The sequence below is a fragment of the Dysidea avara genome, chromosome 8 (assembly GCF_963678975.1).
Source record: "Dysidea avara chromosome 8, odDysAvar1.4, whole genome shotgun sequence".
In the NCBI taxonomy this organism is placed as follows: Eukaryota; Metazoa; Porifera; class Demospongiae; order Dictyoceratida; family Dysideidae; genus Dysidea; species Dysidea avara.
Window position 1 is genome coordinate 5,623,267 of NC_089279.1, and position 27,740 is coordinate 5,651,006.

The 27,740-nt window shown below is 39.4% G+C and overlaps 5 protein-coding genes across 12 annotated transcripts in view; 3 read left to right on the plus strand and 2 right to left on the minus strand.

Moving 5' to 3' along the window:
• LOC136263614 (1-phosphatidylinositol 4,5-bisphosphate phosphodiesterase gamma-1-like) lies at positions 1 to 6,888 on the plus strand. Of its 3 annotated transcripts, XM_066058239.1 has the most exons (26): positions 9 to 352; positions 407 to 565; positions 615 to 705; positions 789 to 836; positions 888 to 969; positions 1,022 to 1,102; positions 1,154 to 1,240; positions 1,290 to 1,513; positions 1,570 to 1,776; positions 1,835 to 1,920; positions 1,970 to 2,052; positions 2,106 to 2,163; positions 2,215 to 2,294; positions 2,342 to 2,472; positions 3,127 to 3,255; positions 3,310 to 3,487; positions 3,596 to 3,618; positions 3,674 to 3,793; positions 4,116 to 4,603; positions 4,662 to 4,925; positions 5,184 to 5,274; positions 5,333 to 5,503; positions 5,945 to 6,047; positions 6,108 to 6,225; positions 6,286 to 6,697; positions 6,745 to 6,888. In XM_066058239.1, the coding sequence occupies exons 1-26, from the start codon at positions 145 to 147 to the stop codon at positions 6,770 to 6,772; spliced, it is 3,750 nt and encodes a 1,249-aa protein (XP_065914311.1). In that variant the 5' UTR covers positions 9 to 144; the 3' UTR covers positions 6,773 to 6,888. The 3 variants fall into 3 exon arrangements, 2 of the variants coding, with proteins under 2 accessions (XP_065914312.1, XP_065914311.1); XR_010704727.1 differs by lacking the exons at positions 5,945 to 6,047; positions 6,745 to 6,888 and having other exon boundaries at positions 1 to 352; positions 6,286 to 6,306; XM_066058240.1 differs by lacking the exons at positions 5,945 to 6,047; positions 6,108 to 6,225; positions 6,286 to 6,697; positions 6,745 to 6,888 and adding an exon at positions 5,800 to 5,938 and having other exon boundaries at positions 1 to 352.
• LOC136263618 (dolichol-phosphate mannosyltransferase subunit 1-like) lies at positions 6,839 to 8,809 on the minus strand. 3 transcript variants are annotated; one of them, XM_066058246.1, is made up of 6 exons: positions 8,542 to 8,805; positions 8,356 to 8,489; positions 8,230 to 8,306; positions 8,062 to 8,183; positions 7,945 to 8,013; positions 6,839 to 7,125 (listed from the first exon to the last, which is right to left on the minus strand). In XM_066058246.1, exons 1-6 carry the CDS (start codon positions 8,631 to 8,633, stop codon positions 6,906 to 6,908), a joined length of 714 nt encoding a protein of 237 aa, XP_065914318.1. In that variant the 5' UTR covers positions 8,634 to 8,805; the 3' UTR covers positions 6,839 to 6,905. The 3 variants fall into 3 exon arrangements, with proteins under 3 accessions (XP_065914318.1, XP_065914319.1, XP_065914317.1); XM_066058247.1 differs by lacking the exon at positions 7,945 to 8,013 and having other exon boundaries at positions 8,542 to 8,809; XM_066058245.1 differs by having other exon boundaries at positions 7,945 to 8,183; positions 8,542 to 8,809.
• Positions 8,632 to 9,492, plus strand: LOC136263620 (guanosine-3',5'-bis(diphosphate) 3'-pyrophosphohydrolase MESH1-like). The gene is made up of 4 exons (XM_066058249.1): positions 8,632 to 8,842; positions 8,903 to 9,046; positions 9,102 to 9,245; positions 9,295 to 9,492. The coding sequence occupies exons 1-4, from the start codon at positions 8,678 to 8,680 to the stop codon at positions 9,385 to 9,387; spliced, it is 546 nt and encodes a 181-aa protein (XP_065914321.1). The 5' UTR covers positions 8,632 to 8,677; the 3' UTR covers positions 9,388 to 9,492.
• On the minus strand, positions 9,378 to 27,586 carry LOC136263612 (1-phosphatidylinositol 4,5-bisphosphate phosphodiesterase gamma-1-like). Of its 4 annotated transcripts, XM_066058236.1 has the most exons (32): positions 27,469 to 27,586; positions 27,125 to 27,409; positions 26,907 to 27,062; positions 26,765 to 26,855; positions 26,633 to 26,680; positions 26,481 to 26,562; positions 26,345 to 26,425; positions 26,209 to 26,295; positions 25,931 to 26,154; positions 25,448 to 25,654; positions 25,307 to 25,392; positions 25,174 to 25,256; positions 25,060 to 25,117; positions 24,828 to 24,907; positions 24,629 to 24,765; positions 21,461 to 21,592; positions 21,183 to 21,360; positions 20,113 to 20,135; positions 19,936 to 20,055; positions 18,099 to 18,586; positions 17,778 to 18,044; positions 16,676 to 16,766; positions 16,447 to 16,617; positions 15,751 to 15,853; positions 15,589 to 15,706; positions 13,730 to 14,165; positions 13,250 to 13,680; positions 13,002 to 13,201; positions 12,262 to 12,948; positions 10,506 to 10,730; positions 9,701 to 9,874; positions 9,378 to 9,654 (listed from the first exon to the last, which is right to left on the minus strand). In XM_066058236.1, exons 2-27 carry the CDS (start codon positions 27,324 to 27,326, stop codon positions 13,653 to 13,655), a joined length of 3,777 nt encoding a protein of 1,258 aa, XP_065914308.1. In that variant the 5' UTR covers positions 27,327 to 27,409; positions 27,469 to 27,586; the 3' UTR covers positions 9,378 to 9,654; positions 9,701 to 9,874; positions 10,506 to 10,730; positions 12,262 to 12,948; positions 13,002 to 13,201; positions 13,250 to 13,652. The 4 variants fall into 4 exon arrangements, with proteins under 4 accessions (XP_065914308.1, XP_065914309.1, XP_065914307.1 ...); XM_066058237.1 differs by having other exon boundaries at positions 10,506 to 10,708; positions 12,297 to 12,948; positions 27,125 to 27,514; XM_066058235.1 differs by having other exon boundaries at positions 27,125 to 27,514.
• The window catches only part of LOC136264704 (large ribosomal subunit protein eL14-like), a 596-nt gene continuing 375 nt past the window's right edge, over positions 27,520 to 27,740 (plus strand). The window contains exons 1-2 of the mRNA XM_066059481.1: positions 27,520 to 27,565; positions 27,627 to 27,709. Of these exons, the coding sequence (XP_065915553.1) occupies positions 27,520 to 27,565; positions 27,627 to 27,709 (129 nt within the window). The remainder of the gene's footprint in view (positions 27,566 to 27,626; positions 27,710 to 27,740) is intronic.

Consider the following 27,740-nt stretch of genomic DNA (forward strand, 5'->3'; position numbering starts at 1 on the left):
ATGCGTCAGGTGATCGATCAGCCACACCCCTATTTATAGAAGTGCTGGTTACTCATACAAGCTAGTGTAGTACTTTTGTTTGTGGTTAGTTGTTTGGTGGAGTACATTGCAGGAGTCTAGTTGAGCAAGTGTTCCATTGACAACATGGCTAGCTCAGAGGCGTTTCGTTCGAATGATGTTATCGAAATCCTGCAAGCGTTAGATAGTGGAACCACCATGCAACGCTTCAGAGCGGGTAGAAAAGATCCCTTGAAAAAGCACTTCTGCTTGAAATTGGAGACGTTTGAGATACAACAATTACCCATATTGTCTGCAAATCAGCGCGGCAAAACGCCACAACCAGAGGAATATGGTTAGACGACAACGCTTGAGTTATACTTTATTAATTTAACTGACACATAATTAGTAAATGTTCGTGAAATCAAGGAGGTGCGACTTGGCTGGCAGTCAAAAGATTTCAGTGACCGCAGAGATGATGACATGAAGAGATTTGGTGTAGATGAGACATGCAGTTTTGTTATCTTTTATGGAACAGAGTTTAGAGTGAAAATGATGAGTTTAGTTGGTGAGTAATAGTGACCCTTATGGTTGTTATGTGGTGATGATTGTTACAGCTCAGTGTCGAGATGAGAGGGATGCTTGGGTTACGGCACTGAGATACGTCATGCATAACAACAATTTTAGGACTCACTTAGTGCTGCGCAGGTGCGCGTGAGAATGTGTGTATGTATGATGCTGTAGCAGCAATAGCAGTCAATTTTTACATTATTATCATAACACCTTTGCAGGTGGTTGCGTAAGGAATTCCGTGAGATTGATCGTGCTAACAGTGGCAGGTGAATGACTACCGTAGTAGCACTAACCTTACATAGTTCTTGCCACAACAGTATTAGTGTGAATGAGTTACGACGTTGGCTACAGCGGGTGAATGCAAAGACGTTAGCCTCTAAATCAAAACAGCTCATTACGGTAACCCATAATCAAACACTATATAGTTACAAATGCATCTACTGTGGTACAGGATTTTGATAAAAAGAAGACAGGTTCACTGGATTTTAGTGGTTTTGAGAGATTGTACCACAATATCATCAGTTCTAAAACGGTGAATTTGTAAAATGATAATTATTACAAATATTTAATTGTGTTTGTATAGATTGGTGATCGTTTCTTCAATTATGTTGTAAACAAACAAAATATTGGATTCTCTGAGTTGACAATGTTTCTACAATATGAACAGAATGTAAGGAATATATGATCACAAATGTGCTTGTTGTATTATTTTCAAGTAGGATTCTCGTGCTGGTGATTCCTACTATGTTGCAAGTCTTGTCAGAGATTTTGTGTTAGATGTTCAACACCTATCCAACCCTCTCCAACCATCGCTGACCATACCAGAGTTTGTTGACTACTTGTTCTCAAGCCAGAACAGTGTCTTCAATGAACAACATATGTCAGTATACCAGGACATGGACCAACCACTGTGTCATTACTGGATCAACTCTTCACACAACACGTAAGACAAACTGGTTCACCTGCTGTTCATAATGTTTCATTATTATTATTATACAGATATCTTTTTGGCAACCAGTACAACAGTGAGTCATCAGTTGAATGTTACATTAGAGTGCTCCGGAGTGGTTGTCGCTGTATTGAGTTGGATTGCTGGGATGGCCCGGATGGACAAGCAATCATAACACACGGAAGGACACTTTGCACACGTATTCGTTTCATAGATGTCATAAAAGCAATCAAGGAGCATGCATTTGTGGCTTCAGAGTGAGTGTCACTATATAGTTACATGGAGTGGCTTGTGAAAGTTCGGGTCATTCTACAGATATCCAGTCATCTTGTCCATTGAGCAGCACTGTAGCATACCCCAGCAACAGCTTATGGCAAAGCAGTTCCAAGAAGTGTTTGGAGGTACTTCAACAATTCCAATACTTGATTTGATCAAATATTTCATTTCCAGACCTGCTGCTCACGAAACCGATTACTGCTGCAGGCAATAAACTTCCATCTCCTAACCAGTTGAAAAGGAAGATCATCATTAAGGTGAGAGAGAATTTGTCGTCACTACTGTGTACTCATAAATTTGATATTCTTAGCATAAAAAATTAAAAGAAGGTGGAGCTCTTGCTGTTCCTATCATCAGAGATCCAGAAGGTACGTATCTACATGTTGATCATACTTTGAGCAGTGTCAATTGTGTGTTAGATCATGCTGCCTTCGAGATGATGGATCTGAGTAACTCCATAAAAAATGGTCAGCTATTTACACAGAACCCAATTGACAGGGTCAGTCATTGAAGTATATACTTAATTTTAAGCATGGAAACTTGCAGGCGTGGCAAAAACATTTTTTTGTGCTCACTTCAAAGCAGCTGATCTTCACAGGAGAACAAGAAGATATTGAAGACACAGAGAAGACTTACGATGACGCAGTGTCTAGCAGTGAACTGCACCTCAAGCAAAAGTTAGTTAGTCCCTTTGTTACTATGATGAGTCTGGGGATTAACCATTTATGTGATGTACACTTTAAAATTGAAACTGTGGTAACTAAAATAAACAAATTTAGCTGATTAATTTAACCTTATGATGACCTGAGGTTTCACATGATTTACTGAGTGCATTCCTTTACAGTCAGAGGGTAAACAAACAGTGTGTAGGTGTGGCTAATTAGTATACCTCCTAAAATAAATAAAATCCAGACTATAGGACTGGTAGGTGTCATGTAGGCATATACTGTAGGTTGATCTGTAACTGTGCTCTAAGTCTTGACTGTATAGCAAAGATTTTTCACCTTGGCCAATGACTCCCACTTGTGACTATGTGACAATTCTTGAATAGCAATCTCAAATTTAACTGATCATTGTCACCGACTTGGCATGAATTTAGTGGCCTAGCTTGACTGCTAACTTTTACTGTGACTGCAGATTGACATAGCGAGTACCAATGTGTCACCCCTTTCTGATAAAAGTGTATATTATATTAAACAACATTTCAGTGCCAAACTATTCACTACATTCATATCCTTTACTGTATACTCTGCCAAACAGTTTGGTGTACCCTTGTTTTTATAATATTATGTATATGTGCTCTGTATGGCTGTACTGTTCAATGTTTACAGGTGGTTCCATGGGAAAACGACAGGACGAAAAGAAGCTGAGCAACTTATAACAAATAGCGGTGGACTAGATGGTTCCTTCCTAGTAAGGGAGAGCTCTAAATTCCACGGAGACTACTCCTTGTCATTTATGTATGTGATTCTGTGTATAATTATAAGTGCTCATTCAATCCCTCATTCTATTAGTCATGCTGGTATAGTAAACCATGTCAGAATACAGACACGCAAGGAAGGAGGGACAACTAAGTTTTTTATAGATGATCCATTGGGATTTGACACTCTGTATGAGCTCGTTGATTATTACCATAATCACCCACTCAAGACTGCTGAGTTTCAACAAATCTTGACACAAGCTGTGCCACAGGTAAAAAAATTTGTATTTCTTAGCTCTGGATAATTTGTCAGTCGTGTGTGTGTGTGTGCATGTGTGTGTGTGTGTACTTCTAAGTGAGCTGTTCTTTTTTGTCCTTAGCTTGATAACCATAACAACAAAGAGTAAGTTAGAGTTCAGCGTCATATGTGATTTAAAATTTGTGTTGCATTATTGTAGTTGGTTTCACCCTAAACTGTCAAAACTTCAAGCTGAGGAGATGTTAAAGACGGTTCGTATGGATGGGGCTTATGTTGTCCGGCCATCTGATCAAGCCAATAATTATGCTATATCATTTCGGTGAGTGTTGAGCACACCTAATCTTGAAAAACACTCTTACAAAGAAAGAAAATGAGTATTTTAACATTGGACTATACTTGTACAGCAGAAAGAGTTTGGGTTAGAGAGGGTCTTAATGGCCCAGGATCTTAGATGACCAGGAAGGGTACAACTGACACAATGACCTAGTCCCCACATCTTTTTTTGCATTAGCAAAACTTATATAATAGTTATATGTTCAAATAAACAGTATACAATGAGTTGTGTTTGAATATTGGCACTCACTATAATCAACTAAGAGGTTCCAGATGTGAATTTTAATAGTGCTCATTTTTCATTGTAGGGCTGAGGGAAAAGTGAAGCACTGTCGCGTACAGGAAGATGAAAACGGCAATGTGATAATTGGGGGTGCTACATTTGACACCTTGTCAGAGCTGATCTCACATTATCAGAAGAACCCACTCTACCGAAAAGTTAAACTCCGATATGCCGTCAATGATGAGGTGCTTAACAACCTGGAAAAGATGATGCAGGAAGAAGAGAGTATCTATGGGACCTACATGAGCCCTGAAGAAGTGATGCAGCAGAAAGTCACAGTCCGAGCCCTCTATGATTACAATGCTCAGAGGGAGGATGAGCTGAGCTTCTGCCAAGGTGCCATCATTACCAATGTTGATAAAGTGGATGGAGGGTGGTGGAGTGGGGATTATGGTCACCACCGCAAGAGATGGTTTCCTGCAAACCATGTGGAGGAGATTGCTGAAGTAGAAGAAGATAAACAATTGGGAAATCTTCAACAGGGAGCCGTTGATATTGAAGGGTGTACCATTGGTATGTTTATGTGTGTAGTGTCTCTCTAGTAACAGTATTCCTTCCTATCTATATACAGTTCTGTCAGAAACTCCCAATCAGGATGGCTTGTTTACAATGCGCCTTCTTCCAAGTGGTACAAGCAACACATCCACTGGGGGACTGGAAGTAGCATCACGACACTTAGAGGATCTCCAACAGTGGCAAGCATCCATAAAGGAAGCCATGGTAGATCTTGAAAAGGCACAGCAGAAAATGGACCAGCTGGTCAGGAAGCTTCACATCGCCAAAGAGATGAGCGACCTCATCCACTACTGTAGAGCAGTTCCGTTTGATATGGGCAGTGAGTGTGTAAACATGACAACTGTAGAATTATCTTGGAGAGAAGAATTTTATTAAGCAATAATAGTGATATCATAACCTCATGTGTGCTTAGCAAGTTGGATGATTAATTAAATTATTCAGTAATCTATAATTTTGCGGTTCAGTAGCTAGCTAATGATTTGCATATAATCTTCAAGTTCTTTTACTTCTATTCGTGATTATGCTGACTGATGAAATCACTTTGTTTTGAGATGGCTGTATATTCTTGTTGCTTTAGATGAACGCAATCATTGTGAAATGTCTTCATTTGGTGAAAGCAAAGCTGAGCGTGTGATGAACAACAAGAACACAACAGCCAAGTTTATACAGTAAGACATAAGAACAAGTTATGTTGTGTTTGATGACATGTGGTGCTGTGTTGTATAGGTACAGTGTCCAACAATTGAGTAGGGTCTACCCCAAAGGATCAAGAGTTGATTCCAGTAACTATGATCCACAGCCAATGTGGAATGCCGGGTCACAGATGGTGGCACTCAACTTCCAAACAGCAGACAAAGCCTTGCAGTTGAATGAGGGGAAATTCTTACAAAATGGCAGGTCAGATAATAGTGTACATGTACGATGTATAGTAGATTATGTGACTCATGGCTGTTCAACTAGAGTATTTTGAGTACATAGGCATACATTCTTTTAGAGTATTTTAACACATACAAATTGCTTATCTGAACATGCCGTAAATCAGGAATATTTTGTCGTAGAAAATTTTTGTGTGTTAAAGTTTTGATACAACACATTTTTGTCACTGGCATAAGTGATGAAACATTTTACATTTGTATGTGCAAATTATTCGTATAGTTGAAAATAATTCGTCATTTTAATTTTTGTCAATACAGCTAGTGGCAAATTTTTTTCCTGATTTATGGTACCAGGAGCTTATGAACCACCGAACATCGCCTTTGGCGGCTCATAAGCTCCTGATGGTATTCACTGCCTGAGACCAATGGTTTGGATAGCCAAGTATCTGTGTGTGTTTACCAGTTGTGGATATGTGCTGTTCCCAAAATACATGAGGGAGCCAGGCTATGATCCCTTAGACATCAAAACCTTCGGTGACTTGAACGCCTTGACTATCACACTAACAGTATGTTATATTGCGCTGCTGTGTTTAAGCTTTTTTAAAACAATATCTTCCATTATTTAGATAATCGGTGGAAGACACTTCACCCGACAGGGCAAGGGGGCAGTAACTTCCATGTTTGTAGAAATTGAGATTGTTGGAGCTGAGTATGACTGCTGTAAAATGAGGACAACATCAGTTCGTAAGTGTGAATTTACTGTTACTAAGGAGGTGAATATTGTAACCATTTTTATTGTTTCAGGTGACAACGGTCTCAACCCAGTATGGAATGAGCAAACTCAGTTCATTGTATCAAATCCTGACATTGCTTTGATCCGTTTTGTGACACAAGACGAGGACGTGTTTGGGGATCCTAACTTCCTGGGGCAAGCAGTATATCCAGTCAAATCACTCAAACCAGGTTACCGTAGTGTGCAGTTTAAAAATGCCTTTTCAGATGAGTTTGAATTGTCATCGCTGCTAATTCACTTGGAAATCAAGAGTGCCAAGGAGCAAGATGAAGAAATGTACTCGTCAGTAAAACAGCTTCGTGAACAACTTCAAAATATCTCTAGTGAGATGTCCAATACTAAAAGCAACTCACAACAGTTAGAAAGCCTCTCTGAACGTATGCAAACAACACAAACAGAAATTAAGAGACTAACAGAAGCAAGGTACACAACTTTGTAAACATTAAAATGTGTTATGTCTTTTATTACAGAAAGAAAAAGGCTCCAACTGGAAGATAAATTTTATTAACTTTCGTTATTCGCTTTACTTAGAACATATGATGTTATAGTTATTTTTACATATAGTTTGCTGTTCGCTTTACTAAGAATATAATTATGTAGTTATTTACATATAATTTAGAAAGTAATAATGTTACGTTGTAGCAAACAGATGCAATAGTCCTTTAGCATAAGAAACTATTTCATTGCCTCCCAGTTTGGATTCTCCATACACCCGATCCACAAAAGCTATCGGCACTTCACCAATGGTGTAGCTGAACTGCCTGGCCCTCACAATCATCTCCATTTGAAAAACGTACCCTTTAGACTGGCACTTGGCAACCAGTTGTTCAAGTACAGCCTTTTTGTATAACCTGCACAGTCATCATTAAAAGTTGACATGATAAAAATTATTCAATAAGGGATTCCAGGATTTATGAGAAGTCGCATACTCCCATATCCATATAAAAACCGAATGCCCAGGCTACTTTGAGCAATGTGGATAGCATCTCAATAGCAAGCCATGCAAATTGACAAAGTACAGATATGAACGGTAGAACAAATCATGCATCTGGGACAAATTACTTATGAACGTAGCATACTTGACTTGTCAACCTTCTTTGAAATGTATTGCAAAGTACTGTATGTAGTCTTTAATTCCCCTACTCCTAACTTACAAACATTGATACGACCATCTGCAATAACCATTCTTCAGGTTCAAACTTCACACACATCATCGTGTACATTAAGTTAGTATGCAGCTTTTTGTAAATTCAGGAATCCCCAATATCACAATCAGTAAGAGTTTTGGTGGGATTAAATTTGAATATTTTACAGTAATACTAGGTTATAAATTATGCATATACCTCAAAGTTGAGTGCATACTGCAGTGGTCCCTCCATTATCCGAACTCATTGGATCTTATGTCTGTTCAGATAAATGGAAAAGTTTGGATAAATGAAGCCCATACATTTATGCTAAAATACTCTCAAAGAACATACTTTAGGAAAAATACTCTAATAGAACAGTCACTCTCACAACAGAAAGCTTGGATAATTGATGGCTGGATAATGTAGGGACCACTGCATATACAGGTAAACTATAAATCATTGCACCAACTTGCAAAGTGGATTGCAATTGCCTTGGTATGCAGGTGTGCCAAACTCAAACTTGTTTAGTGTCATAAAACATACCTAAAGCTTCCAGTTAAATCTGACACTCCAGGATTTAGTAACACTTGAGCTAAGTAATTTGCCCCTCGGCTATTAACAACAACTAAATATAGCACTAGAACAATCATGTAGTCTAACCTAATCAGTTTCCTCATCAGGTCCCATCCATGCACTCCGCCACCTTTACTATAACGAGTGCCAGTTACGATGTCATAGTTATGTTTCTTTTGTAGGTCAATAAACCCCCCTATGTGTCGAGGCTGTAGGGAAGAAATTACTAATGTTGTGGGTGGGGGCAGTTCTCACATGATGTGACATATCAGCATCCATTATTATGATGTAATCTCCGGTAGCATGTTTCATACCATGAACATAAGCTGTACCTGCAAACACAACTCAAGACATGTACATTGCTCGATATATTGTACCTACCAAGGCCAAGTTTTGCAGCCCTTGGTCGTAATACTATCGTTTCCTCTCCGTAAATTTGTTGCAGTTGTTCCGCTACTTTCCGTGTCCCGTCCGGACTGTTATCGTCAATGATGATGATTTCATAATTGTGACCGCTACAGTAACGAGTCTATTTAGCTTCTTCATCACAACACAATACACACATACTTCTCCTTAAACTCTCGGACCAACAGCCACACGATTAAGGGAAGGTTTTCGCGCTCGTTGTACGTCGGTAAAAGTATGGAATATTTGCTCATGTTGGATAATTAGAGTAACGAATCTTTACGGTCACATTAATAGAATGGCGGACGTGGGCTTGCTGCTGGAAGCTGCAAATTTCGCTTGTATAAAGCATAGGGACCAACGTCGAAAAGATGAGTCAAAGACCCCGTACATAAATCATCCTATCGGGGTCGCGTATATCCTTTGGAAGGAAGGCGGAGTCACGGATATGGCTACCTTACAGGTGTAGCGTTGACGTGCGTGGGCTGCACACGATTATCAATAATAATATTATTATTAACAGGCAGCTGTACTTCACGATACAGTGGAAGACACGGATACAACCCTAGATGAAATTGAGAGCACTTTTGGGGTAGAAGTGCGGGGCATAGTTGACGAAGTCACTGATGATAAATCACTTCCAAAAGCTGAACGAAAACGGCTACAGGTAGAGTATCAATTTCTTCCAGCTAAACTGTATTATATTATGGTGAATCCTGCAGGTTGTTAATGCACCGAAGAAGAGCCCCAAAGCCAAAGCAGTGAAGCTAGCCGACAAATTATATAATCTCAGAGACCTTCAGAGGTGTACACCTGAGGGATGGAGTGAGGAGAGGGTCCAGGAATACTATGAGTGGGCAGCTGAGGTAATCTGAATGTTAGCCCATGTGACTAATACTAAGTACCACACAACAGGTGGTCACAGGATTACTAGGAACCAATGACATCTTAGAGCAAAAACTATGTGACATTTTGAAACAACGAGGAGTGACCTTAAAAACAAGTTAAAGATTCATGTACATATAATGTACATATAATGCACATATATACACTTCTTTTGTATGCACTATAATTATATTTACATACAGTCTTAAAAATTTTATTGTTGTGAAACATGACGGAATTTTGTTATACTAAAAGTGAAGTTCTTTCAGCAGCATCAGATTGGTGGGTATTATATGAAGTGATAATATGATAATTCCATTCATTCACTATAAATGCTATCATGTATATGGCCAGTACCAAGAACGCCAACATTGAAAATGCTCCAAAAATCTACAAACACAAATACGTACAACTGAATGTTAGCCTTACAACTTACAGCTGTTGCGGTCATCGCATGCTCCACATCTTTCAGTTGGTGACAGAAAGCTGTAACAGGTGAGTCCTGTGTTTCACACTGCTCCCGCAAGTCATTAATGTCTGCCGTGTACACTGCATCTGGTACCCAGCCAGCAAACATACACGCCGCAAATACAAAGCTAGCTATTACATCCTGTAAAAGAAAGAAAAAAAAAGGATTAAACCTCTCTATAGTGGTATCTCAAGACCAGCTCCCCTTATTAGCACATATGCTGAAGGTCCGCAGGACACTTGTCCTACAGCCTGTTTAAAGATGTTATGTTCTGAAAGTGATACTGTAGCAACCTGAAAGTTGCATGGCATCCTTGGTCCTGTAGGCATCTGATTTACGCTCAGATGCTTACAAGAGTCTGTCAGGTGGTCAGAATATTTTCTGCTTGTTAATTTCATGTATTTGTACCTACAGAGTGACTTATCTCAAAGTACCCCATGTGGACCCAAATGGACATCGTTTGTTTACTACAATATAGAAGTTATGCTGTCTGAATAGCTGGAATTACGGAAGGAAAATTAAAAAAAATCACAATAAGTACACTAAATTAAATTTTTTTTCCTGCAAAACTGTATACGTAAACAGTTTGTTGCTAAATATCCAATCATAAATCATAGCACACAGAGAGCACAAAATGTACGGAAATTTGAGATTCATGATTAACAGATTTTCTCCAATGGTCTAAGTTCACGGTTTGGTTGACAAAACAGCAATTTTAAATGACATTAATTTTTGTGAACAGAATTAAAAGTCACTTAGAGTAAAGACTTACCACTACACCAAATAATGCAAAGTTGATATTGAGAAATGTAATATTGAGAAATCTCAGACCAATTATGAATGATTCAGTCACGATAGCCATCACAGACACAAAGATCAGCCAACCAGCTGCTGCCTTGTACTTGCCGCGATCACCATCATACGGATCAACATCATCGACTTTACCAATCCTTGATCTTGATATCGCCGCCGTTACTAGTAGCACAATTGACAGTACCTACAATGAATCGGCAAAAATATGTTTATATGACAAATGTACATACAAATGGATTATGCAAGGTTGTGTATGAATTGTGCAAACATCTTTGCATGCTGTAAGCTTTAGATGAAATCCTTTCACATGTTACATAGCTGATAAGAGAGGAAACTCTGATTATTGCCTATTTGAAAATGTTTGTACTGCCCCTAACAAATGTTGATTAGCATACTTGAAGATCACATTTCAAAGGGAGCTTCTTTCTTAAAAAATAAAAATAAATAATTGGATCGTTGGACTGACTACCCACAGAAAGAAAGATATAAATATGGAAATGTCTTTGAACATGTACACACACCCACACACACTTCCTTCTCTGCCACCCCCTTTGGGTCACGCAGCCTTTCTAATTGGAAGGGACAGACAGCAGCAAAAGTGGATAGTCATGCCACCAGTGCACACCTGACTTACTGGCAATGGTCATGGCACAGCCACACGGAAACCAGAGAGGACCCATTGAACTCCAGCAGCAGAATGTGCCGACATTATGACAATGTCCACCAAGCTGTGCCTGTCCTAAGTGCAGACTTCAGTTTCCCCCTCCACAGGGGCATCCGATTGGTGTGTACCAAGTGATACCATCAGGCAGTATGGCACACAGTAACCCAACTTTGTGATCGTTGTCAGCTTAACCAGCTAAAAGTTGTTCCCCGTAGGTCATCTCACCTCACTTCTCTCTCTCATACACACACACGCACACACAGTGTACAATATACATGGCAGTGAATCAGGTGTTAGGAGTCAGTGCAGGACTAGCAACTTTCAGGAACATGTTCCAAGGTGTGAGCACCTGAAGTTGAACTTGGACCTTCACCAACTGTGTCAGACATGAACATACTTATGCAATTCTATGTGTATTTCTATGAGTACTTCCTATAACAAACAGCATTACACAACTGGTAATACAGCATCTTATGGAGCCAACCTCCAAACAAAATGCGTGTCTAATTATAACTGGAAGGGAAGAACAACCATGTCAAAAGGTCATTATTGTGCAAAAAATCACTAGCCCTGCCCCAGGCAGTGGGGGGATTGACCAGCACAAAATCTTCAATACTGAAGTCTCTATTGCTGGATAGGTGGCAATTTTGACACATTGATTTGAATTCTTGGAAAACCCACATGATATTGATGCTAAACATTGCTAAGTGCATAAAACCATGCAAAGCTGCTCATATGTCTACGTACTATAACCCCCAAAAATTGACCATTTCAACCTAGTGCACTTTATAGGGAAGGGGGAGTGTTTACAAAGTTTGTACATTTTGACATTACAAAATCGGATGCAAAAAAGAAATGTTTTAACAAACCTGACCACTTGGATTAATTTTTGTACAAGTATTTAAAAACCCTAATTGCTTTAATAATTACAAACAGCTGCGTTCTTCCCGCACATATCAATCATGCTCTCGTCGATTATTCATTATTTACGTATAGTAGTCTATGCTTGTCAAGTCACCATTTTTACAAAGAACTCGACTTAGAGACTTACAATTGCGACAAATCGCAAGGACACCTCTAAGGCACCTTGCCAGAAACAGACTATCTTACACCCCGCATCAACCACTCGTGGTCTCTCTAGTGACGGCGACTCACTCGGCGATCCAACATAACCTCTGTAACCAGCCATTTAGTATCGGTTCACGTGATCTAACTGCTTATACCCACAACACTCCCTCAACATTTAAAAAAAACAACGACTAATCAGTATCACGTGGTATCAATCATTCAATATTTTCTATGGAAACACAATGAAACTTGTATTAGCTATGTTTGTGAACTATTATCCATGGATTCAAGAATTGTTTGTGTTTGGGAGTCAAATGTTAACAATTTAGACAGACAACATTCCGGCCAATCGCTGGGGGTTTGTGACGAACATTCATTACTTAACAATCCTTCCCCCCAACAAGTTTGAGTGCCAAAGTCCAGTAGTTCATTTGTACTCATGTCTCTAGAAAAACTGGACACATCTGTTTGAATCGCCAAGTCCAACAACTCAGTGATATCTGAAGACAGATTATCGTAAAGATTTTGAGAAGTAGAGACGTCAATTGGATCCGTTTGGGTACTGAAATCTTTTTTCTTTACTGCACTTGCTGTTGATGGTAGCAAAACAACAAATACTTTATGTGATGGCATAACCTGTGTGCCAGTAGTAGCTGTACATGTTGGAGATCTGAAACCATCAGATCCAAGTTTACAATGGTGGACAGTGTAGCTATTACAAACCTTGCAGTGGTTGATAAATGTCTTTTTCTCTTTAAGTGTTTAGTGTAGCTGTTCTTTGATTTGAAACTGGCACCACATGTTTCACATACAATAGTTTTGCCACATTCTTTTTCATGTCGGCTACACACGTCTTTAAGGCCGAATTTCTTGCCGCATTTGTTACACACGAAACTCTTTTCAGCGTGCACGCCGTCAAAATGCTGTAACAACAAAAACATGATTTTAAATGTCTCAATTCGTCTCTGTACTTGTTTAAGTTGACCCAGTCTAGGAAATGGTTTTCCCCCATCCACTGCTCTTGGGCAGTCTTTAACTGGACAAAAATATTGCTGTACTTCTTGTTCTTTCGCTGAATGATTCATGTCCGCGTTTACAGAATCATTGACGGGCATTAAATAGAACTGTACCAAACATGAAAACACTCTAATAGAACGCTCATGATTTGCAGATTGCCATCACAAAATATTGTGCAAGAAGTCAGTGGCATCACTGTATCATCATTGCAGATTAAGTGATTAACGAATTCGCAAATATAATATATATAATTCCCACCAATCTAACTACATGTACAAGCAGGTTTAATTTGCTTAATATTATTAAAAATAACTATTTAAAAATTAATAGAAGTTTAACTGTAACAGCATTAGTTTATTATCTCTTGGATGGTACATTTCTCATCCTACAGAACAGCAAGATTACATACTAAAAAATTACAATATTATTTATACCTTGTTTCTGTTAGCCTTTTAATCTCTGATTGTGTTGTTTGCATACGCTCACTAAGGTTTTCTAAATGTTGTGCGGCCGTGTACTGGTCTCCCCTTGTATTCGTTGTTACCTGGGAAATCTCATTAGAGATATTTTGAAGTTGTTCACGAAGATCTTTAATTGACGAATACAAATCTTCGTCCTCATCCCTGGCTCCCTTGATTTCCAAGTGAATTAGCAGCGATGACAACTCAAGCTCTTCTGAAAAGGTATTCCTCAGCTGAACACTGCGGTAACCTGATTTGAGTGATTTGATGGGATAAACTGCTTGTCCCAGAAAGTTAGGGTCTCCAAACACATCTTCATCTTGCACCAGAAACCGGATCAATGCGATGTCAGGATTTGACACAATGAACTGAGTTTGTTCATTCCATACTGGGTTGAAACCATTGTCACCTGGAACCAAAAGAAAAGAACTTGTATTTGTACGTAAATGGATAACACTCAATTCAAAAGAGGAAAGGGCCATGCCTAGTTTATTATTAGAGTAGCTTGTCAATTGGTGTATGTTCTAGTAGCTGAACGAAGCTCTGTATACACACTTGATTTATGTAAACAAACTCCTTATTTTGTGACTAAACACTGTAACTGACACACACAGGTATTGCGACAATGGAGGCCCAACTGTACTTTCACTATTAAGTTTTATCTGACACAGTACATCAATGCTCCTGATAGGAATTCTTAAGTGCCAGGACAAAATGTTCCGACAAAACCAAACTTGTCCAGACATACTTACACTTTGTATGGACACAGGTAGCCTATTACATTCGGAGTGTATAAACACTGGAATGGAACACTGGAATGGTGGAATACTGGAATGGAATTTTTTAAAGTTCAATATTATCTTTTACATCCAAATAAGTACAACTCCTCCCTTTAAGTAAACAAATAAATATGATTCCCCTTAAATTCAGCTCTTTTAGCACAATTCACCTCGCCATAGACAAAATTGTGTAAAGTCAGTAATGAACATGCACAATAGCAGTTTATGGGAAGACTCCTCCCTTGTTCACAAATGATAAAAGGTTAGCTAGCTAGCTGATTACATGTATGCATTGTAAAAGCACATGCACTGTATAATGAAATGAAGTACTCATTTATTATCAACTTTAACAGTTAGGCACTGGAGGGTGAACACAGAGGGCAGAGCCTGTACGAGGTGTTTACCACTAACCTAGGAGTCTAAGCGAAAATCTTTGGGAAAAGTAAAATGGGACTATCTTGTAAGTGTTTAAAATTAGCCTTTTCCACAATTATGTCAGAAAACAAAATTTAAGCCAAAGTTCATAAAGTATTGAGTTATAAGTCATACAAGTGTTATGGTGAGGTCAAGTATGCTAAAAGAGCTGACTTCAAAGGGAATCCTATTTATTTGCTTACTTAAGGGAAGTTGTGCTTATTTGGATGTAAAAATGATATTGAACTTACAAAAAAATTCCATTCCACCATTCCAGTGCTCCATTCCACTGTTTATACACTCCCCTAATACATTTCATGTAGTAGGCATTCTCTGTAGGCAGTCCTTTTGTTGTGCTGAGGATAGCATTAAAGTGATTATGTGAGGTTTCGAGAGGTTGGCATTGGTACATTTGTGGTCACTCCCTTGGGCAGCTTGAATGTTTAATCACCTAGCAACCAAGGAACAGCTATTATTGGTAAACAGTCAACCAAATAATTATGTACACACCAGGCTTGGGCTCTTTTGATAGGACATTATGTCCTGCCAAAATACAATTGTGGCTAGACATTGGCTAATTTGCCTGGAAATTGTCTGTTGTCCAACCATTATCAGGAGCACTGGTACATTCACACTTACGGACTGTCGTTGTCTTCATTTTACAGCAGTCACTCTCAGCCCCGATGATCTCAATATCTACGAACATGGAACTGACTGCTCCCTTACCTTGTCGGATGAAGTGTCTCCCACCAATTATCTAAATAATGCAGATACTAGCAATACACTACAGCCTTGACATACGGTTAGTGTGATGTGCAGGGCATTCAAGTCACTGAAGGTTCTGATGTCTAAAGGATCATAGCCTCGTTCCCTCATGTACTTCGGGAACAGCACATATCCACAACTGTTAAACACACAGACACACACAGAGTTAACAGCTGTACCATGTTACATACAGTGCTGGGGCAATTACTTTTAAAAAGTAACTAGTTACATATTACTTGCAACTCAACTATTTAGTTACAGTTACATATTACCCATAAAATAAAGTATAATAATATTACATATTATATTACTTTGTGTCCACAGCCGTAAGCTGTCACGTGTGAAACTACCACCTTATCACGTGACATGATTGCATTGTTGGACAATGTGCAAATCTTGGTTATAAGTAAGAAGCTGGTGAATAAGCTTCATTTAGTAGGCTTCATTACTTCGTTGTGGCTATGCATTACTCAGTGGATTACTAACGAGATTAGTAACTTCATTACTTGTAGTAATAGTATTGCATAATATTAGACTCGTTACAGTAACTATATTACTTAGGTAATGCGTTACATTTATAAGTAAAGTAACTTGAGTTATATTACCTATTTTTATAGCGTATTTCGCTATATTACTTACAGTGTAGTTACCACATAAGTAATAATTATTACATAACACGTTACATAAGTAATGCGTTACCCCCAACGTTGGTTACATACACCACAAACTGACCTGCCGTTTTGTAAGAATTTCCCCTCATTCAACTGCATGGGTTTGTCTGCTGTTTGGAAGTTGAGTGCCACCATCTGTGACCCGGCATTCCACATTGGCTGCGGATCATAGTTACTGGAATCAACTCTTGATCCTTTGGGGTAGACCCTACTCAATTGTTGGTGACTGTAACTATATAACACAGCACCACATGTCATCAAACACAACGTAACTTGTTCTTATGTCTTACTGTATGAACTTGGCTGAAGTGTTCTTGTTCTTCATCACACTTAATGCTTTGGTCTCAACAAACGAAGACATCTCACAAGGGTTGAGTTCATCTGAAGAGGCATAACAGAGAATCTTTTTATCACACAAAACAGAGTTTTACAGAGAGAAACAGATGACACCTTTACATCATAAAAACATTACACACATGTTGAATACATAAATATGTATATGTGACTCGCTGAGCAAAACCCGGCCGTTTTTGCACATTCCTCGAATTATATTTTATTGATCTGTTATCTATAGTAATAAGCCAGTTTCAGCCTTTTGCAATGAATAGTCTTGGAGCAATAGCGATAGACAGTTGGAACAGGAATAAACTTGATTTATACAGCAAATAAAATACAGGCGCTTATCTAGTCAATCATAACTCATCACTGAAACAAGCTAGAGACAGGGTTTGGCTCAATCTGTTCACCATGAACTGGATCATCGATCAAGGTGAAGCGTTTTCTGTGTACATCTCTGTGTGGACAGAGAAGGCCATTTCAACAATTAAATGATGACAGTAAACTTTATTTCTACCACATCATAAACAAGCAGCCATAACTCAAATACTGTTCGCTGTATGAACACGAAACAAAGATTTTCTTACTCCCAATGAACAGGATAATCTGGTGGTGTATAGGTTTTATTGATCTGAGCTTTGTTTCAGTACATACCAAAGCAATTAAAATGTGCGTAAAATTTTTTATGTAGCACACATTTTTTTACCCTATTTATTTTTATAGCAAAAGAAAATTTTTGTGAAAATGGCTGGCTTTTGCTCAGCGGATCACATATGCTAAAGCTATCACAGTACAGTTTCACTTCAAATTCACATGTCATATCCTAGGAGCATGCAATTGTACAACCAAACATGATGATGGTCTGCATTCTGCAGTTGCTAGGATAGCTGTGTATAGGAAGTTGGAAGGTTTGAGCAACACAGCGTACACACATGGCATGTAGCTATCAATTCACACATTGGTATGTAATCATACTTATGAAATGTTGGGGATGAAAACAAGCTTTTTTTCCCTTTCAGATTAACATAGTCTGAGTTGCCATAGTTACACACTCACTGTTTATATCAAATGGGACTGATCTACAGTAAACAGTGAGGTCACTCATTTCCCTAGCTATCTGTAGCTTCCTGACTTGTTGGTCCATCTTGAGCTGTGCCTCATCAAGGTCAACAATGGCTTCTTGTATGGATGTCTGCCACTGTCGTATCTCGTCTAAGTATCGTGATGCTACCTCAAGTCCTCCGCCTGTGGGACCAGATATGCCACCAGGGTGGATACGGAGTGTGAACAGGCCGTTCTCATTGGGTACTGTCCCCGGTAACACTAGATTATGGAAGAGTGGGATCGGAACATGTTACACACGTACACACAACATACCAACACTGCACCCTTGAATATCAATGGCACCTTGTTGAAGATTTCCTAACTGTTTCTCTTCTTGTGCTTGTACAATCTCTTCCACATAATTGGCAGGAAACCATCCTCTGTGTTGGTGACCATAATCCCCACACCACCATCCTCCATCGACCTTGTCCACATTTGTAATGATGGCACCTTGACAAAAAGTCAGTTCGTCTTTCCTCATAGCATTGTACTCATAGAGAGCTCGGACAGTTACTCTCTGTTGCTTGTTAAAGTCATTGGGACTCATGTAGGTGACATATATACTCTCTTCATCGTTCATCTTGTCCAGGCTGTTTAACACCTCATCGTTGATGGCATATCGGAGCTTCATCTTCCGGTAGAGTGGATTCTTCTCATAATATAAGACCAGCTCTGAGAGGGAGTCAAACGTGGCACTGCCGATTGTAAAGTGGCCACTTTCATCTTCCTGTACACGACAGTGCTTGACCTTTCCTTCAGCCCTTTAGAGTAACAAAATATCACTTGTTGTAGCGGAACCAATAAATTATGAATAATTCACTGTTGTATGGGCATGAACGACACCTTATCTATGTTTGAGACCTAGTCACTATAATGAGGTGGTCTTACTAATGAGGTCATGAAGTACAATTTAGCTATGTCAGGGACCTACCTGACATGGTTCACTATAATGAGGTGGTCTTACTAATGAGGTCATGAAGTACAGCTTACAGCCTGTTTATACTACAGATAGCTCCAGGCAAGATTGCTTCAGAGTGATCCAGATTGATTTTTGAGTCCTGTTTACACTACAAAGGCCTAGGCCACTCCAATCAGCAAAAAAAACAAACTAAAATCCACAATCATAATTTTCGTTGAAGTAGAGATTGTTAACAGAGTTAAAGGATCTGTGCTCTCTGTTATCGTCAGGTTAGTAGGCATGATAATTTTGAAGTGTTGGCAACAACCTCTCAATTATGTGGAGTTTGTTAACTATTCATTTGCACGTGCACCTGTTGGTTTTGAGCCCTTATGTGTTCTTGAGGCTGCGCCTTCCATATCGTCGGCTAAATACTTTTCTGTTGCTTCATTTCATCACTACAGTCACCATTTTAACTGTAGTTCTCCGTATAACTGTAGTTCCCCATAATATAACTGTAGATCCTTTATTCCGTTTACTACAGCCAAATCAAACTGCAGGGTCGCAACTGTTTATACTGAGCGAACTAGATCAAACCAGACCCACATCCCTAGCAGGTCCATTTTAGAGTGGTCTTTGATACAGTAGTAAAAGTACACGTTTACACTAACTTGGAAATCGTTTTGATTCGAGATAGTTCGAACTAGAGGGCTAGTATAAACAGGCTGGTAGTTTTGTTAGGGACCTATGTACTTGACATGGACACTACAATGAGGTGGACTTATTAATGAGGTCATGAAGTACACCTTAGCTTTGTTTGGAACCTACTTGACATGGTCACTACAATGAGGTGGTCTTATCAATGAGGTTATGAAGTACACCTTAGCTATGCTAGGGACCTACTTGGGTTAGGGTCACATGGTCACTATAAGGAGGTGGCCTTATTAATGAGGTCACAAAGTCCACTTTAGCTATGTTTGGGACCTACTTAACAGTTTGGGACCTACTTGACATGGCCACTATAATTATAATGAGGTGGTCTTATTAAGGACATCTTGGTAGGGTTTCTGAAAATTTAGTGTCAAGTATTATAGCTAGGAGTCTGGGGATACACACCCTCTGTTGCGCTAAGTGAAGGTTCACTGTACATACTTTGCACTGCATGCTTGGTTATAGGTGGTCTTTAACTAGACATGCTCTCACAACACTTACCGAAACGATATGGCATAATTATTAGCTTGGTCTGAATGACGGACAAGATAAGCTCCATCCATACGGACTGTCTTCAACATCTCCTCAGCTTGGGTTCTCGATAGGTTAGGATGGAACCAACTACACAACAAAGGTGTCAGATTGTTAAACTGTGTAAGCTGGTGTGGGGTAACTCACTGTTTATTGTTGTGGTTGTCAGGCTAGAGAAGAGAAATGGTATTATTAAAGTTAAACACACACACACACCACACACACACACACACACACACACACACACACACACACACACACACACACACACACACACACACACACACACACACTACATACACATGCTAAATACACACTAGGCAGTAAATATCAATCAATGCATGTGCATTTAAAATTAGTTACATGTGGAACACACACACACACACACTATACAACTTCATAGTGTGTGTAGTAGATGAGGTGATTCTGACGGCCCTCAGGCTCGTGTGCTTGTATCAGGCAGAGCACTCGTGCACGTTGTATAACTGTCATGTACCACTCACCTAATAGGTGGGGAGAGTCTCACAAGACAGCTGCACTGCGGTCGGTGCATTATAACTTATAATGCACTCGTTGCGGTCTGCAAAACCGCAATCAATACATTATAAGTTATAATGCACTTGCTGCGGTCTGCAAGAGTGTCATATACAAATTATGGCACTGGCGGGGCCTTTGAACTGCCCACAAGAGTGGTACATTAATTTCTTAGTGTCTGCAGTCCTGCTAATAAAATTCACACCAAGTATTCATCTATTTATTAGCTATTACTGTGTGGGTGTATAGGTTTTTGATGCCTAAAATATGATTTCATGTAGGTAGCAAGATAAACGGTGGTAGTACTAAGGGTGGTGGGTAGACGTATAATAGGAAGACAATGGAGTAACAAGATGAGGGTCTGATTCAGGGTCTCCCTCCTTACACTCCAACTAGAACAAGACTAGCTAGACACCCATGCCTATCCCAGCTCACTAAACATCATTCTAACAAAGTTAGCGTAACTGAATGGCACCAAACCTCCACACTCATGGCTTCAAAGTGCCTAAGAAATAGTTGCTGCTGCAGAAACTAGGCTAGCCAGGTCTGAAGAACATATACAGTGGATATGGTGGTCTGTTAGGCCAGCAATCCAGTTGTGGTAAACTTGTGAGTTTGATTTTATGGGTGTGGAAGCTGGGTTATCTCAAATCTGGTTGTAAATGCTCTTAAAACATTATTACCTGAGGGACAGCGTCTGTCAGGATCTGCTCAAACTCGGCAGCCTTGAGAGGGTTATGTTGGTAGTAATCAATGAGGTGATATAGTGTGTCAAATCCCATCGGATCAACCAGGAAGAATTTGGTAGAGCCTGCCTCGTTACGTGTCCGTATTCTCACATGATTCACTATACCACGGTGGCTAAAAGAATGATCACATGAGTACACAAAGGATCACATGAGCACACAAGAGATCACATGAACACACAAGAGATCACATGAGCATACAAGAGATCACATACCTAAAAGACAGAGAGTAATCTCCAGGGTAACTGGCGCTTTCTCTCATTAAGAAGGAACCATCTGGTCCAGCGTAACTAGTTAAAAGTTGCTCAGCATCTTTCCGTCCTGACTTCAGTTTGCCATGAAACCACCTATAAACAATATGCAATGAAATCTCATCAACTCTTTGTAAAAGGGACACCTCATTATTGAGGCCACGCCATATTCCCTCGATAAACACCGCACCTTAAATAGTAGCCAAATTTCAGTAGTACCACAATTGAATTGAAAACACGGGCTTAAACATTGTTTTGGAGCATCGAATAGTGGTTGAGTTTGAATTGATTTTTTGAATCAAGATAATAACCCCCTTGTACGATATTAGGACCCGCAGCTGAGCTTCTCAGCAAGGTCTCAATACAAAGACTGAGATCTACTCTCATTCCGTCACAATATAAAAATAAAGTAACCTGTCTCTCAACCAACCGACTTGATAATTCCCAATTGTGCCAACTGGTAGACCTGCCTAATGTAGCCAACTGCTTAATATGGTCAGGAATTTCTACAGCCAGTTTCATTGTACATTAGAAACCTTAATAGAGAAGGAAAGGTTGTTTTTGGGGGAAACTGAAAACAAAAACTGTAAATATCTTATGGCAACAATCACTACAAAAACAGCTACAAGGTGTTTTTGTGGGAAACATTTGGGCAAGTACCATGTCCGTACAAGGGGGAGCTTGATATATGGCTTGGATGAAACCATAAATCCCTTCTAAAATATATAATTACAGCATTTGTCATCAAAGTTTGAGCAAAATGGGACGTTTTAATATTTTTGATAATTTCTATTTGTTAATACAATTTGCTACTGTAAGTCAATATTAACATTATTCATTAAACCAGAAATATGTAAGTGGCAACACACACACACACACACACACACACACACACACACACACACACACACACACACACACACACACATACTGCATGCAACAGGCAGAACATAGTGAAAAGCTATGGAGTGTACATATTCAAGAAATAAGTGATATATTTGTATGTGCATGTGCATGTGTGTGTGTGTGTGTGTGCGTGCGTGTGTACATATATGTGTGTTGAGTGTGTGCGTAACATTTTCACACCTCAGTTCAAAGGAGTCGCTTGAACCACATTTGGGAATGTAGACTGGTTGGTGACTTGCCTGGGCTACAACTAGCCAGCCAATTATTTAAACATTAAGGCCAAAATCGATTGTGGTGATTAATACTCATGTGATTAGTATGTAGGACTTGGATTTGCCCTTAGAAAACTACTTAGACAGAAAGTATTTTGTTATCCTTGCTATCCTACGAGTTAAAAAATGTTAGGCTTAAGGTGAGAACTAGTGCTATAACTTATTCACAAGGGTTACCACACATTTTCAGACCACACCCACATTACTGATAATACAAAATACACACGAAGTAACCACTATACAAGCAAGCTTACCCATCTATAGTGAGGCTTTTAGTAACCTCCATAATTACGCCATAAACAATTCAACTAATTTAATTTCAATGTTTCGAGGCTACTGCTAGTAAACAAGAGCATATCCACCAAATTACCAGTTGACCAATACAGAATAAACTACCCATATTATGGCCATAGTTAATTCCCAACTATTCAACCATGTACACACTATCACGCTCGTCTCTTCAACCCTAAGCCTGTAGGTTAAAATTACACTTGTGGTAAGTGGAAATAGTTTGTCAAATAGAGTTCCTTTAGAATGCAGACACTTAGACATTAAAACTCTGGATTAGATTAAGCCATTAGGTTCTATTCAGGTGCTTACAAGCACTACCCTCTTCTGCAATATGCAGTAAATAAGTCATAATGACAACACCAGACCAATGGCGGTGGTGGTGAGCCCAAATTAACCACCTAACTAATACCACTACATTTTGTTACATTATTGGGGTCAGAATTGAAACTAGAAATTATCCATATATTAAATTGGCCAAATTAAGTACCATTAGCAGTCCATTACAATAATCACATTAATTACTGCAAATGCCTCTAGTCCAACCCCACAAGAATGTGGAAGCTCACGGATGTTTGAAAAAAAAAAGGGGTACCCTTTGCTGTCCCGTCACCGAGTCACACTGAGAATATCGAGAATATGTATAACAGATTCAAAGAGGTACAATCAATACTAATGCTTAGATAACCACTCAATGTGTTAAAATTTGGCAGTAAATTTTCAATTGGGAAGCCATTAACTGTTTCATATTCCAAAAACGGCTAACTGATTCCTTGTCCTAGCAGAACAATAGTATGTTGAGTAGTTTCACTAAGACATAAATGGACGATGAATGTAATCATCCACTAGCAGCCATCATTACAAAAGCGTTAATTATATAACTATTAATAAATGGCTTCACCTACAAGAAAACAAAAGCTAAAAGGGACAGTGCACTGGGTTCTTACCTGCCTTAAAAGCATGAAAATAGTGGGTGATGTTTACAAAACATGTTTCAATATTGCACTCCTACTGCTGTGAAAGGATAGCAAGACACTGCTTTATGAAATTAACACTACACAACAACCTGTCCATGTATCACGGACAGGTGGATGATTGGAGCATTACCACCATCATCAAATATTATTAGGATGTTCCTGTTTAATTATCTGCCACTGTTGTGCAGCTGGAAAACATGTTAGACTGCATAATTACAGTTACTGTATTAAACACTGCGCCTTCAATAATAGCTCACTTATTTTTATTGTACTGGACAGCCAGTAATTACTGATGTGTCCAGAGGGACCAGTGCCCCAAGGAACACTTGAGTTGTACCATAATCGATTTTGAAAATAAGGACTTCAATATTGTTTTCGAGCATCTAGTGGTGGTCAATTCAAATAGCCGCCACATCGATTTATCAACTAAGACACCGCAGCGTTTAATCAAGTAAATATGGTATGCAATGACTTGAATGGAAATAATGCACAATTGAATGGCTTCAACACCTACACACTGTCCCTTTAATTAATATGAACATTTTGAATTTATGCACACACATGCATGAGCACACATGCATACCACATGTGCGCACACACACACATAAATAAACTACTATACATTACCTATAACACATTTTTCCAAGGTGTACAACATGCCAATCCACATAGCAGTGTAGTTGGCTTACTTTTGCTTAAGGTGCAGTTCCGTAGTAGGAACTAGTCCATCTTCAATCTTCTCTGTGTCTTCTGTATCTTCCTTCTCTTGCTCACCAGTAAAGATCAGCTGCTTTGGAGTGAGCACAAAGAAATGTTCTTGCCATACCTGCAACAAATTAGCCACGCACAAAGTAGGAGTGGCTACATATAAAGGAAGGTGTGGCTAACCTTGTCAATTGGGTTCTGCAAGAACAGCTGACCATTCTTAATGGAATTACACAGATCCATCAGTTCATGGGTGGTGTGATCTACATGTGATCCAAAGAGTGATCAATATGAGAGCTAAACATGACCTATCACACACACACATGCACGTACACACACACGCAGGCACGCACGCACATACACACGTAGGCATGTACACACACACATACGCAGGCACGCACGCACGCACACACACCTTCTGGATCTGTGATAATGGGAATTGCAAATGCAATACCTTCTTTTAGTTTTTTATGCTAATAAAATATTAAATTTATAAAGCCAGCATGCAAATGATGAGATATGGTCACACCTTAATGATGATCTTTCTCTTCAGCTGGTTAGGAGATGGAAGGTGAAGGGCTACAGGATTGATCAACTTTGTGAGTAACATGTCTGGAATGGGGGTACACATTTGTCAAACAAATCATTGAATTATCCCAAACCTCCAAACACTTCTTGGAATTGTTTAGCCATAAACTGTTGCTGGGAGATGCTGCAATGCTGTTCAATGGACAAGATGACTGGGTATCTGTGCACAATGTACAACTTTAACAAGCTACTCTGTGTAACTAGCTATTGCCTACTCTGAAGTTGCAAAAGCGTGATCCTTGATTGCTTTTATCACGTCCGTGAAACGAATACGTGTGCACAGGGTCCTTCCGTGTGTGATGATTGGCTGTCCGTCCGGGCCATCCCAACAATCCAATTCAATACAGCGACAACCACTCCGGAGCACTCTAACGTAACACTCAACTGATGACTCACTGTTGTACTGGTTACCACATAAATACCTGACAAAAGAATGAAGTGTCAGTACACTGGAACCTGATAAACATGGATACTTGAGGACACCTACTTCATCCAGACACTTAGTTAAGGTCCCAAAATATCACCATGCCACCTTTGATTATCAGGACACAAATTTGGAATATTCTCATATGTAATATTTATGTACAAAGAAACCTGCCTAATACAACCACCTGCTGAATATGGCCCGGGAACTAATAAGACCAGGAAATTTGTGATCTGGATTATAAGGTTTCACGGAAACAAGCATGCACCCTTACGTGTTGTGTGAAGAATCGATCCAGTAATGACACAGTGGTTGGTCCATGTCTTGGTAAACTACAGCGTGCTCCTCATTAAAAACACTATTCCTCTTTGAGAACAAGTAGTCAACGAATTCTTGTATGTTCAGAGAAGGTTGGAGAGGGTTGGACAGACGGTGAACCGCAACGACAAAATCTCTGACAAGACTTGCGACATGATGAGAATCACTAGCCCGAGGGTCCTAAACAAACAGTATTAAACTACAAAACTGTTTCAATTAATCGTTGTTCCTTACTTTCTGCTCGTCCTGCAGAAACGCTTTCAACTCAGTAAATCCAATAGTTTGCTTGTTGGCAACATAATTGTAAAAACGATCGCCAATCTGTGGTAACAAAATTTAAAATGTTCGTTTCATTATTTTATAAATTTACTGCTTTGGCACTGATGATATTGTGGTACAATTTCTCAAAACCACTAAAATCCAAGGAGCCTGTTTTCCCTATATCGACTTCCTAAAATGGTAACATCCAATATTTGTAATGATCCGTCGTCCACCATGAAAATTACCGTAAATAACTGCTTTGATTTAGATACCAAGGTCTTTGCGTTCATCCGTTGTAGCCAACGTCGTAAGTCAGCCACACCAATACTTTTGGAGTAAGAAGAACGTTAAGGGTAATAATGGTTGCTGTGGTGATTGCTACAATGTAACCACTAACCTGCCACTATTGGCACGATCCATCTCACGGAATTCCCTAAGTAACCACCTGTAGAACATCATAACCATGGTAACCACCACAACACTGACTCGACACACACGTACATACATACATACATACAGACACACACACCTGTGTACTACTAAGTGAGTCATAAAGTTGTTATCATGCATAACATATTGCAATGCCTTTACCCAAGCATCTCTTTCTTCACGACACTGAGCTGTAACAAATATTAAATCACCACTAACATTACAAGTGCCACATTACCCACCAACTAAACTCAACATCTTCAGTCTAAACTCTGACCCATACAGGATGATAAAACAACAAGCCTGGTCTGTACCAAATCTCTTTATATCATCATCTCTACGATCAAAATCCTTTGACTGCCAACCAAGTCGCACCTCTTTTATCTCACGAACGTTTACTAATGTCAGAAAAATGTCTCAGCTGAACATGACACACACAAACTTGTTTGTATTGCCATACCATATTCTTCAGGCTGTGGTGTTTTGCGTTGATGAGAAGATGTAATTGGAAACTGTTGTATCTCAAACGTCTCCAATTTCAGGCAGAACAGCTTTTTCACGGGCTCCCTGCGTCCCTTGAAACGCACCATAGCCGTGCCATAATCCAACGCTCTCAGGATTTCAATAATATCAGTAGAACGAAACACGTCAGAGCCGGCCATGCCGGGTCACCTCCGTATCCGATCTTAACGCACCAACAGACTCACCACTAGTATTTGCAATAATTGATCTATATTAACTCCACCTGGGATTGAATATATCACTAACAAGAAGGTTGTTTACAGTTTGTCAAACAACGGGTACCTCACGAAGTCACAGGCACCATTTTATGTCTGACGAGTGACGAATTCGCGCATGCGTGTGACTACTCCCACTAGAGACCTCGTGGCAGAAGAGGATGGTAAGTGATCGTTAAATAGCGCTACTTTATGTCTTTCTACAGGTATATACGCGGTTTGTAGAGGTCGGTAGGGTCGTACTTATCAACAATGGACCCTACTCGGGCAAGTTGTGTATCGTGGTTGATGTAGTGGACCAAAACAGGGTGAGCGTTTATTAGAGACAACACATGTAAG